The sequence below is a fragment of the Piliocolobus tephrosceles genome, chromosome 4, assembly GCF_002776525.5.
Source record: "Piliocolobus tephrosceles isolate RC106 chromosome 4, ASM277652v3, whole genome shotgun sequence".
Lineage (NCBI taxonomy): Eukaryota > Metazoa > Chordata > Mammalia > Primates > Cercopithecidae > Piliocolobus > Piliocolobus tephrosceles.
Window position 1 is genome coordinate 99,835,274 of NC_045437.1, and position 12,909 is coordinate 99,848,182.

General features: G+C 35.4%; 1 protein-coding gene across 17 annotated transcripts in view; it reads left to right on the top strand.

The window, feature by feature from the left end:
- PAM (peptidylglycine alpha-amidating monooxygenase) overlaps positions 1-12,909 on the top strand; it is a 304,923-nt gene that overhangs the window by 263,154 nt on the left and 28,860 nt on the right. For all 17 annotated transcript variants that reach the window (XM_023212219.2, XM_023212220.2, XM_026454292.1 and 14 more), the window contains 5 exons: positions 4,500-4,616; positions 6,626-6,698; positions 8,272-8,482; positions 8,897-9,097; positions 11,536-11,651. In XM_023212219.2, the coding sequence (XP_023067987.2) occupies positions 4,500-4,616; positions 6,626-6,698; positions 8,272-8,482; positions 8,897-9,097; positions 11,536-11,651 (718 nt within the window). The remainder of the gene's footprint in view (positions 1-4,499; positions 4,617-6,625; positions 6,699-8,271; positions 8,483-8,896; positions 9,098-11,535; positions 11,652-12,909) is intronic.

Here is a 12,909-nt window from a genome sequence, read left to right on the forward strand (position 1 = left end):
TATGATATTAGCTGTGGGTTTGTCATAAATAGCTCTTATTATTTTGAGGTACGTTCCATCAATACCGAATTTGTTGAGCGTTTTTAGCATGAAGGGCTGTTGAATTTTGTCAAAAGCCTTTTCTGCATCTATTGAGATAATCATGTGGTTCTTGTCTTTGGTTCTGTTGATATGCTGGATTACGTTGATTGATTTGCGAATGTTGAACCAGCCTTGCATCCCAGGGATGAAGCCCACTTGATCATGGTGGATAAGCTTTTTGATGAACTTTTTTATTTCTTACAACTGAATATGCATTTACAATTATCTCAATCAACATTTCCATTTAAAAAAAGAGGGGGAAAGGTTTTAACTCCTAATAGCAGACACCTAATTTTCACATCATTTAGATTGCCATTGTGCCTTTACAAAGCACTGAAATGTTTCTGAATAATGAGGAATGTGAGACTTAAACCTTTTATTAGTTCCTTCTCATGCTGCTAATAAAAACATACTTGAGACTGGGTGATTTAGAAAGGAAAGAGGTTTAATTGACTCACAGTTCAGCATGACTGGTGAAGCCTCAGGAAACTTACAATCAGGCAGAAGGGGAAGCAAACACATCCTTCACATGACGGCAAGAAGAAGTGCTGAGCAGAAGTGGGAAAAGGCTGTTATAAAACCACCAAATCTCGTGAGAACCCACTGACTACCAGAAAACAGCAGCATGGGGTAACCACCCCCATGATTCAATTACTTTCCACCAGGTCCCTCCCAAATGGGAAAATTCAGTCAAAATGAAGAGGCTGCAGGCCCCATCCAAGTCCAGAATCCAGAAGGGCAGTCAAATCTTAGAGCTCCAAAATGATACCCTTTGACTCCATGTCTCACATCCAGGTCACACTGATGCAAGAGGTTGGCTCCCACAGCCTTGGGCAGCTCCGTCCTTGTGGCTAAGAGGTGTACATCCTCCCTCTCAGCTGCTTTCACAGTTGGCATTGAGTGTCTGTTGCCTTTCCAGGCACATGGTGCAAGCTGTGGATGGATCTAACATTCCAAGGTCTGGAGAGTGGTGGCCCTCTTCTCACAGCTCCACTAGGCAGTGCACCAGTGGAGACTCTGTATGGGGACTCTGCCCCCACATTTCACTTTCACACTGCTGTAGCAGAGGTTCTCAGTGAGGGTTCCTCCCCTGCAGAAAACTTCTTCCTGGACATCCAGGCATTTCCATACATCTTGTGAAATCTAGGCAGAGGTTCCCAAACCTCAATTCTTGACTTCTCTGCGACCACAGGCTCAACACCAAAGGGAAACTGTCAAGGCTTGGGGCTTGCACCCTCTGAAGCCAAGGCCCAAGCTGTACCTTGGCCTATTTTAGCCACAGCTAGGACACAAGGCACCAAGTCCTGAGGCTGCACAGTGCAGCAAGGCCCTAGGCCCAGCCAAACCATTTTATCCTTCTGGACCACTGGGTCTGTGATAGAAGGGGCTGCTGTGAAGACCTCTCACATGCCCTGGAGACATTTTCCCTATTGTTTTGACGAGTAACTTTTGGCTCCTCATTACTTTTGCAAATTTCTGTAGCTGGTTTGAATTTCTCCTCAGAAAATGGGTTTTTCTTTTCTAGCACATCATCAGGCTGCAAATTTTCCAAACCTTTATGCTCTGCTTCCCTTTTAAACATACGTTCCAATTCAAACCATATCTTTGTGAATTAATAAAACTGAATGCTCTTACAAGCACTCAAGTCACACGTTGAATGCTTTGCTGCTTAGACATTTCTTCCACCAGATACCCTAAATCATCTCTCTTAAGTTCAAATTTCCACAAATCTCTAGGGCAGGGGCAAAATGCCAACTGTCTCTTTGCTAAAATATAGCAAGAGTGACATTTATTCCAGTTCCCAGCAAGCTTATCATCTCCATCTGAGACCATCCCAGGACTTCATTGTTCATATCACTATCAGCATTTTCGTCAAAGCCATTCAACAAGACTCTAGAAAGTTACAAACTTTCCCACATCTTCCTGTCCTCTTCTGAGCCCACCAAATGGTTCTAACTTCTGTTTATTACCCAGTTCCAAAGTTGCTTCCACATTTTTGTGTATCTTTGTGGCAGCACCCCATTTCTGGTACCAATTTCCTATATTAGTTCCTTCTCACACTGCTAATAAAGACATATCCAAGATTGGGTAATTTATAAAGGAGAGAAGTTTAATTGACTTACAGTTAAGCATGGCTGGAGAAACCTCAGGAAACTTACAATCAGGCAGATTGCTTCAGAAAGGGAAGCAAACATGTCCTTCACATGATGGCAAGAAAGAGAAGTCCCAAGCAAAAGGGGGAAAAGCTCCTTATAAAACTATCAGATCTCATGAGAACTCACTGATTATCACGAGAACAGCAGAAAGCAGGTAACCGCCCCATGATTCAATTACTTTCCACCAAGTCCCTTCCACGACAGGTGAGGATTATGGAAACTACAATTCAAGATAAGACTTGGGTGGGGACACAGTCAAACCGTATCATACCTTAGAAAGAGATAATGAATGAAGAAACTTTAACCTATTACATATGAATGTGAAGGTTACAATATACTGAGTCTCAGATGTGCTGAACTTGTTAGCCATTATTATAGTCAAGTTGAAAAAATAAAAGATTATTAATGGTTGAATCCAGTACCTATGTTTTTCAGAGGAATAGTTATGATATTTTTAGTAAATAAATTCATACTGAAAATAGAGTTTGAGATATAGGATAAATTATTTGGTGTTTCATACCAGCAAGAGTGACTTCATATTTGCCCTTTACCATTTTCCCATGATTTAATAATACTATGAATATTCTTACATTGGTTCCTACCTAATACAATTTCACATTTCAGTTTGATAATGACCCCCCATAAATATTTTATGAAATCTTTTTTGTTAATGATGCTACTTCCATTTCATAAATTTGTTTTTTTTTTTTTTCTAGATACCACTGTGTGGTTCTTAACTGCATATAATAGCATGTGTAAAGAATATTACTTAAGTTTTAGATTGACAAAGCTGAATCAATATTTTGTGTTCAATTGAATGCATCATTAATAAGAACTACTTCAGGGACTTATTGTTATCTTACAGGAAAACTATACCCAAAAGACTGTAACAGTCAAGTAGCTCAGATAATTGTGTGATGTATTTTTTAATGGCCAAAGAATATAATTTAAGAATTTTTTCATTCTCCTATTTATGTACAGTACTGGGACTCTACATAAGTTCCATACAAATGGCAGCCAGCTGATCAATGGATTCATGACAGATCCAAGTGGTCTGTTACCTTCCCAAATTGCAAATATATAATAGCAAATATTTAATGTTATTCAGATTCTTTTGCTTAAACAGTTGAACTACAAAATGTTAATACTTTTTTCACAACCTTGCCTGATGCTAAAAGGAAATTCTGTTTTACAATAATATTCATAAGCCATTTATTGACTTGATATGTGTATTTATAAACACACACACATACATACACACACACATGCACACAGACACATCCCTCAAATATGTACTGATCCAATCCTTTTTTGAGAAGATAACTTGATTTTTTGGTGGTTCATACACTTACTTCTCTATTACAGAAGCTTAGATTAGAAGAGCTTATCTTTGTCATTCATCCCCTTGACATATAATTTCCCAAACAGAAAAGGAAATAAGTACCGTGTCTGTGATAATTGTGAATTTAAGGGATTATATTACTAACAATTTAAATCGAAATATAATTTTGAAAGTATATATATGAATATATGTCCATAATGTTTTATAATAACCTAAAAGGTACTGAGATTAAAAGCAGAAATTGTCACATTTAAGTTTTTAAATTAATTATTACATAGTTGTTCCTTTTATAGTTATAGAATAGCTGTTATTTGGTAAGTTTTATGCCTTTAAGCATATTTTTGTCTCGAGGATAGATTTGGTTTTATAACTTTTAAATACTTTGAACATTTTCTTTTATATCTCTATAATATGTATTCGCATGTTGCACCTAAAATATAACAAACATTTTGATCACTGCTGTTCCAGCTATTATCATTAATGACAAAGTTAAAATAAGTCATATTTTCTTTCACAATTTGAAAGAAAATGTCTATTGAATAACTGCATACTCTTTTGAAGAGCTTTTGAAATTTTTCAGGTACATTAAGAGTTCTTGATCAATGTTTCTCAAACCCCAGTGAGCATAGGAACCACCCAGGGGTCTTGTGAAAATGCAGATTCAGTCCAGTAGGTCTGAAACTGCATTTCCCAGCAATGCTAATGCTTCAGTTCCACTGACCACCCTGAGTAGCATGGTTCTACAGGTTAATGGTGTATATTATAATCCAAATGACTGAAATGTGGTGGACAAAGAGTGAAGTCAAATACATTTGATCTCTTTTGATTTTGTATTTAGAATCTCAAGTGAATGGTCTGCATTTCTCAATTTCATAGGAGTTTATGATTGTTTCATTTCCTATGTGCTGCATTTTGTTTAGCTCGTTTGACAGCAAGTTTGTTTACCAGCAAATAGGACTAGGACCAATTGAAGAAGACACTATTCTTGTCATAGATCCAAATAATGCTGCGGTACTCCAGTCCAGTGGAAAAAATCTGTGAGTTAAATGACTTATGTTGTTAAGACTTGTACTACATATATTGAGTGTAACATGTATCATAGAGTCTTGAAATTTGAGTGTGTTGTATAGCTGCACTTAAGAAAGCAGAAAACTAACTGGGCCATCCCATCTTTCATCTTCTAAATAGATGTTTCTAAATCTTGACTGAATATTAGAATCATCTGGGAAGCTCCAAAAAATTTAGATTCACTTGCCTGTGTGCCATTTGTATGTTTTCTTCTGAGAACTGTCTATTCAGGTCCTTGCCTATTTCATAATTGCTAAATGAGTATATTTGGAATGTTCTCACCTCAAAAAATATTAAGTATTTGAGGTGATGGATATGTTCATTAGCTTGATTTAATCACTGCACATTGTATACATATGTCATAACATCACATTGTACCCCATAAATGTATACAATGAAAATTTGTCAATTTTTCATTTAAAAAATTAGATTTAGATTTTGTATAGAGTGGGGCTAATAATCTTAAGTTTCCAGGTGATTTTAATATGTAGTCAAGCTTATTACATATTACATATGTAATACATATCTTGCATAGTTGATTAAGTGAGTTGCTGCTCAACCAGATCTAATGATGCAAAAAAATTCTTCAGCAGAAAAATTCTTCAGGACAACCAAACTCATCAAGTGATTATCATTAAGAAAAAGAGCTTCTCTTTTTCCATCTCAAAGTGAATACTAAACAAATGTCATTTTTAGCATTCCTTATCATGCATATGTAATTTGGATTTGAAAACTGCTCATTATTTAGTCTTATTTCAAGATGGCACTTAGCAGCCAAAAAAAAAAAAAAGTTGGCTGATATTTATGGTTATTGAAAGAAGTGAGGGAGGCACTTGCTTATAGATCTCCTGAACTATTGTAACCTGACAGCTTCAGTAACTATACCCTTCTCCATCTGCTTAAGCACAGGGAAAGCCAGCTTCTTCGCAAGGTGGGTAGCCACCGTTTTGAGTGCAGCTGCTTGTGGAGATAATAATAATGCTGCTTAGAATTTTTTTAATAGCATTCTCAAGATGGTGTGTCAGGGGTGAAATGTTTGAACCTGTTTCATTGGTGCTCTATTCATTAACCAGAAGCACCTTCATTCCAGAAAGGAATTAAAGGGAAAGCAGAACAACTACTGCTAAATCAACTTAGCCATCGGTGGAGTATCTGTTTGAAAGCAAATCATAATCCTCACATTCAGTTGTCAAAACAGGGATCTAGTTCAGCTAATTAGTCAAAATCAGAGTGTTACAGTTATGGCTCATGAAAAAAAAAATCTGTGTTGTCAACACTACACTAAGATTAGAAGCTAACAGAGCTAGTGGATTGTCAGATATCATTGGACCAAACCACCTCAATGTATTGTCCGTGTCTCTGTTAGCTCAGTCCAAGTTCCTTACCCAGATCATTAAGATTAATTTGCCAGATTAACCTTCTCTAATGTTTATCTGGCTCACTATTTCACTTTGCTTAGATATTTACAGCCCATGTTGGCTGAAAGTTATGTGCTGTGGGTTTTACTGTCTTTAGTAGGCACTCTTTAAAGCCTTTGAGTTATATTATCTAATAGTTTATATTAACACATTACATTTCCTTGCAACATCTTTTAACCTCAAACTATATCAATCCATTTATGTTTCTTAAGACAGTTTTATACATATTTGTAAGATGTTAATATTTATGACCTTAGAACCTGTTTTTAAACTGATATTGTTTTCTCTAATATACCATACTTTTTCATAAACATCTGTAATTTATATGCAGGCTTAATTTATAAATTTTAATACTATTAAATACTACTTAAGGTTTGTCACAAGGAAATCTTATTATAACAGTTTTTTTAACAATTCATTTTGGCCTTTTCTATAATAATGCAAGTATACATTTATCAATTTATAACTTTGTATTGTCTTTACAGAGTAATTAGAAAAATTTCTGTCACATATGCCTTGAGAGTAAATATGTAATTAACACAAATATTTTTGTTTTGCAGGTTTTACTTGCCACATGGCTTGAGTATAGATAAAGATGGGAATTACTGGGTCACAGACGTGGCTCTCCATCAGGTAGTCGTCCTTTTGGTAATATTCAAATTAGAAGCTAACAGAATTATGCTTTTGAAATGCTCTGGAGTTCTATGGGGTTTTTTGTTTGTTTGTTTGTTTCTTTGTTTGTTTTTTCTTCTGTGACCCAGTACGTTATAGCAAGAAAATAGAGCAGCCATGTCTTAGTTCAGCATGTTATAACAAAGTACTATAGACTGGGTGGCTTATAAACAGCAGAGATTTGTTTCTCACAAGTCTGGAGTCTGGAAGTTCAAGAACAGGGTAGCAGCACAGTTGAGTTCTAGCGAGGGCCCTCTTCTGGGTTATAGGTTGCTAATTTCTCACAGTATCCTTGATTGGTCAGAGAGAGAGAGTGACAGTAATCTCTGTTATCTCTTCTTATGGCACTAATCCCATTCATGAGAACTCTACCTTTTTGTCCTGATTACCTCCCAAAGGTCCTGCTTTGTATTACCTTCATATTGGGGGTTAGGATTTCAACATGTGAATTTGGATTTGAGACACAAACATTCAGTCCGTAACAATCCACATCTGAAATATTTCTTTTAGAACTCAATGCTAGAAAAAGCTAGTATGTAAATGATGAAGTCACACTTGTCCCTTGGGCCAGATGTGAAGCTTCACTCAAATAACTACATGGGCCCTCCCAACCATTTTCTTAAGTGTCTGTATTTGTCTTTATTCCCTCTGTTCCTAACTGTTGTTGTTGTTGTTGTTTGAGACAGGGTCTCACTCTGTCCCTTAGGCTGGAGTGCAGTGGCACGATTTTGGCTCACTACAGCCTCCACCATCCAGGCTGAGGTGATCCTCCCACCTTAGCCTCTCAAGTAGCTGGGACCACAGTCACACACCAGCATACTCAGCTAATTTTTTGAAATTTTTTGTAGAGATGGGATTTTGCCATGTTGCCCAGGCTGGTCTTGAATTCCTGGACTCAAGCAATCCACCCACCTCAGCCTTACAAAGTGCTGTAATTACAGATGTGGCCATCGTGCCTGGCCCTAAGTCTTATTTCTATTTTTTCACTTATGTTTTTGTTTTTTTCTTAAACTGCCTTAATCTTCTATAAATTGAGGCTAGCTAGGCCTCTAGAAAATGTATATTTATATGTAACAAGTCAAATTTGTGTTACTTTTAAAAGAAGTTATATCTTGTGTAACTGTAATATGTTTTTTATGAATAGGTGGCAAATAACTTGGAAAACATCATCTCAGTAAACATTTATTGCTCATGTATTATCTGGAGTGCATTGTAGTATTAGCTAAGGAAAGACAAAAAGGAAACATCAGGGTGGACGGAACTGGGTATCCATGTGCTAGTCTCCATTCACCACTAATTAATCGGGTGATCTTGAGCAAATCACTTAATCTTCATAGGCTTTATTATCAAATGAAGGAACCAGACCAGATGATTTCTAGGATCCCATTCAGTTGTAAAATGTATTAATATATTCTTTTAAATAAGTCTCTGGGAGGTTCTACTCCAATTGCTTGTGACAGTGGTCTTAGTCATGTGAGCGTAAATCACTAATAACCATGAAAAGTAGGTAAAGCTTTTGTTCCTTTTTAAAAAGGTGTTCAAACTGGATCCAAACAATAAAGAAGGCCCTATATTAATCTTGGGAAGGAGCATGCAACCAGGCAGTGACCAGAATCACTTCTGTCAACCCACTGATGTGGCTGTGGATCCAGGCACTGGAGCCATTTATGTATCAGATGGTTACTGCAACAGCAGGATTGTGCAGTTTTCACCAAGTGGAGAGTTCATCACACAGTGGGGAGAAGGTACCCAATAAGACTCTTAATCTCCAATTGTAATTCTTAGCCAGCATCACTGGAAACTCAATACTGGCCACCACTCACATTCTTTAAGCTGTAATTGTCCCCTACAGGGTCATTGTAACCTGGGTCATTGTGTGCATCCAGTTAGCTTGACACACACACATACATACACACACACACACACACACATCTTACAAGGAAAATAATGCATCCACCAAAAAACTGTCCAAATAGGGAGAAAATCTGTAATGCATTTGTGGGTAAAAGACATTATAAACTTATAAATTGCTTTACCTTATCTTTCCCCTGGCTCCAGGCATTTAATGGTTTACCATCATGAATTTAGAAACTTACTAGAGAGTCAAACTTTGGGTGATTTTTTAAATTGTGTATCTAAGGCTTTTCTTTGTTCTGCAGAGTCTTCAGGGAGCAGTCCTCTGCCAGGCCAGTTCACCATTCCTCACAGCTTGGCCCTTGTGCCTCACTTGGGCCAATTATGTGTGGCAGACCGGGAAAATGGTCGGATCCAGTGTTTTAAAACTGACACCAAAGAATTTGTGAGAGAGATTAAGCATTCATCATTTGGAAGAAATGTATTTGCAATTTCATATATACCAGGTATTTCATCGTAATACGTTTGTTGTCTTCTGTCCTACTGTACTCTATCCTTAAAAATTTTTTTATCTTAATGTGCTCTTTTTATAAATTTCCTTTCTTGTTGGAGGTTGAAGATACATTATATTTCACATCTTAAAAGTATCTTAAAACTGTTAGTGTGTTCTAACTCAGTTTTGATTAAAGTACCACTATTCATTGTATAGAAACAATGAAGAACTCAAAGGATTTAACACCTGTTTGGAAGGGGTTAAAAATGTTCCCAAACATTGATTTTCATTTTCTCTTAATTATGATAATCTGCTCCAGTACTAAATAATTAATATTTGTCTTCACACATCAACAGATGGTATATGTGTGATAAAATCAGTATTCAAAATACTCGTTTCACATTTTTAAAAAGAGTAGTGACCAATTTTTTTAAAAGATAAAATATGTAAAAATAAGTGTGGCTTATGCCTAAATACGAGGATAAATAATCAATAAAATCTTGAACATTTTTCTCATTTTCATAACAGATTTTCTTGACTTTAATAAAATCTGAAAAATAAGTCAGACTAATAAAATACATATAACATATTACAAAACAACTCACTATATTTTCTTTAAATAATGAACTACTGAAAATATACTTAATTTCTGAAATTTACATACAATTATTACAGTATTTTTAAAATTGTAATTGACATAATTGTGTATATTTGTAGAGTACAATGTGATATTTTGATGTATGTTTACAATGTGGAATGACTAAGTAAGGCTAATTAGCAAACCCATCACCTCACATACTTACCATGTTTTTATGGTGAAAACATTGAAAATATACTCTTTTCATAAGGGAGTGAAATGAGATCAATAACAGGAGGAATTTTTGAAAAAATCACAATTAAAGGGCACAATATATTTTAATAAAAATATTTATACCTGTATCAAAGTCGCATTGACTATTTATAGGTATTACTGCAATATTTATGTTTCTTTTTTTTTTTTTTTTTGAGACGGAGTCTCGCTCTGCTGCCCAGGCTGGAGTGCAGTGGCCGGATCTCGGCTCACTGCAAGCTCCGCCTCCCGGGTTCACGCCATTCTCCTGCCTCAGCCTCCCAAGTAGCTGGGACTACAGGTGCCCTCCACGTCGCCCGGCTAGTTTTTTTTGTATTTTTAGTAGAGATGGGGTTTCGCCATGTTAGCCAGGATGGTCTCGATCTCCTGACCTCGTGATCCGCCCATCTCGGCCTCCCAAAGTGCTGAGATTACAGGCTTGAGCCACCGCACCCGGCCTATGTTTCTTATAAGTTACATATGGCTACTGTCTGGACCAAGCAGCCCCCCACCTTATTTAGGACATAAAAATCAAGGGACTCAGGTGATTGGATACAGAGCAAATTTGGCTTCCTCAAGGAATAAAGAAAAAGTAATAAGAAGTTCTCACAACTATGATTCCTTAGGTTGGTTTACCGCACATTTAAAGAAAAATTTGTCAGGACCATTTACTTAATAAAGAGGGTGATCAAGTTCATAATAAACAAAAATAAATTAAATATAAGAAGAAAATTATCAGTTGAGAAGGAATCTGGTTAAGAACAGAATCTAAGCAAAAGATAATTTTCTCTATAATTTTGCACAATAGTAATTGATGTTTATAGTTTTTTTATAGTACATCCTAGAAAAAACTATAATCCTTCAAGAATAATGAAAATATCTTAAATGGTGGCTTAGCATTGTGTATACTTTATTACGTTTTAATTCTTTGAAAATGTAGTGGTTCAGTCATCTGAATTATTTATTTAATGTAAACATCACCATTTTCATTGTTCTGATTAAATAGTATTGTGTTAGGAAATATAATTTTACTAAAAAGTATATTCATGGTGTAAAAATTAAAAATATGGCCTTTTTTAATTAAGGAAAAATATGTATTTGATAATCTGAAATATACATCTCATGTTTTCAAATTCCAGTTGTTTAAAATCAGATTGTTCTACATAGACTATAACTTCAGTTATTTTCTTTGATTTTCTCTTGGATTTTCCATGTAGCTATGGCAAATATTACTTATTTTTTAAAAGATCTGAGACTCCAAAATTATTGGCCTAAATAATCTGACTTTCCCCAATTCCTATTTAGGATGCCTGTAATAGCTATATATGCGTATTATATCTATATATCAATATCTATGTATTCCTGATTTCTACTGACTTTCCAAGTGGAACACACATTTCAGTTCCCGATTTTCATATTACAAGGAGGTTAGTCCACTAACCTGTTTGCCACTGATCTGGTTACTCAGGAGGAGACACTAAGTATTTTATATTCTACTTTTGTTGCCAATTGTAGGGACCAGCTTGACCCTAAATTTATTGTTTGCCTATTATACGTGGATATATTAGAAGTCCATTCTTGCCCATAGTTTAAAGAAAAGTTAACTGGATTTGCTGTTGCAGGCTTGCTCTTCGCAGTGAATGGGAAGCCTCATTTGGGGGACCAAGAACCTGTACAAGGATTTGTGATGAACTTTTCCAATGGGGAAATTATAGACATCTTCAAGCCAGTGCGCAAGGTATTTACATATATTATCTAGGTTTCAATTTTCTTGAGAAGAAAACTAAAATATAAATCTTGGCATTCAATATGCACTTGAATAGTTTTAGAAAAACTTTTAAGATGATGTGGTAACTTTCTTAGCAAAGTTGATGGGAGTGTTCTATTTTATTTTTTATTTTATATTTTATTTAGAATAAATGTCCTTGTCTATTCCTATATCAGTTTCTTCAGATGCAAATTAGCATGTGTGCAGTTCTAAGGTTCTTAGTAGAACTGCACCTGCATATGATGGCAGGTTTTTAAATTCACTATAGTTAGAATACAAAAAATAAGTCTCTTTCTGGTTTCATCCAAGTAGAGAAAACATCACATGTTAAGTGTACTCTTATAGTTCTCTTAGACGCAACAGAAATCTTGTTTGCTTTCTTTATTGCTGTGACGGTACTAAGCAACAAGACTTGAAAATAGCACTTCCTGGAATTTATTCAAGTTCTAAAGATTTGGTTTAGTTAAGAAACTAAAAGCTACTTTTGGCTTCAAAAGTGTTTTCCCACTGTTTATTCTAACATGCTTTTTATAAACACAGCAACTGTGTTCAGTGTGCCCATGGCCCTTCTGTCTTCTCAGTGTACTTTCTCTGCAGTATGATTGCCAGAGTGATCAGAATGTTCTCTACACTGTATGAATGTGCTTGGAGTATATCAAATTTAGAAAATTCAGTCTGCTAAAATGCTGCAAATAAGTGTTATTCTTCAAAACATGTAAAGATTCATTGGTTTTAATTGGATCAAAATGCAACTATCATCAGCTACTGAACCAAGTTTATATCCTGACACTTAAAATGTTGTATTATTTCTAAGATATGAGATTTGCTAATTTAAAAAACTTTAAAATGCCTCAATATTATATTTTATTTTTAATTAAATTTTAATGTTTAATTTTGTGGTTATATAGTACATGTTTATATTTATGGGGTACATGAAATATTTTAGCACAGGTATGCAATGTGTAATAATCACATCATAGAAAATTGGGTATCCATCCTCTCAAGCATTTATCCTTTGTGTTACAACAATCCAATTATACTCTTTCAGTTATTTTAAAAGGTACAATTAAATTATTATTGAATATAGTCCTACTGTTGTGCTATCAAAAAATAGGTCTTATTCATTCTGATCTTAAAAAATCATTCATTTTTTAGTTCCCTTTGAAAACTGGCATCATTTCAAAGTTCCCTTTGAAAACTGGCACAAGACAGGGATGCCCTCTCTCAC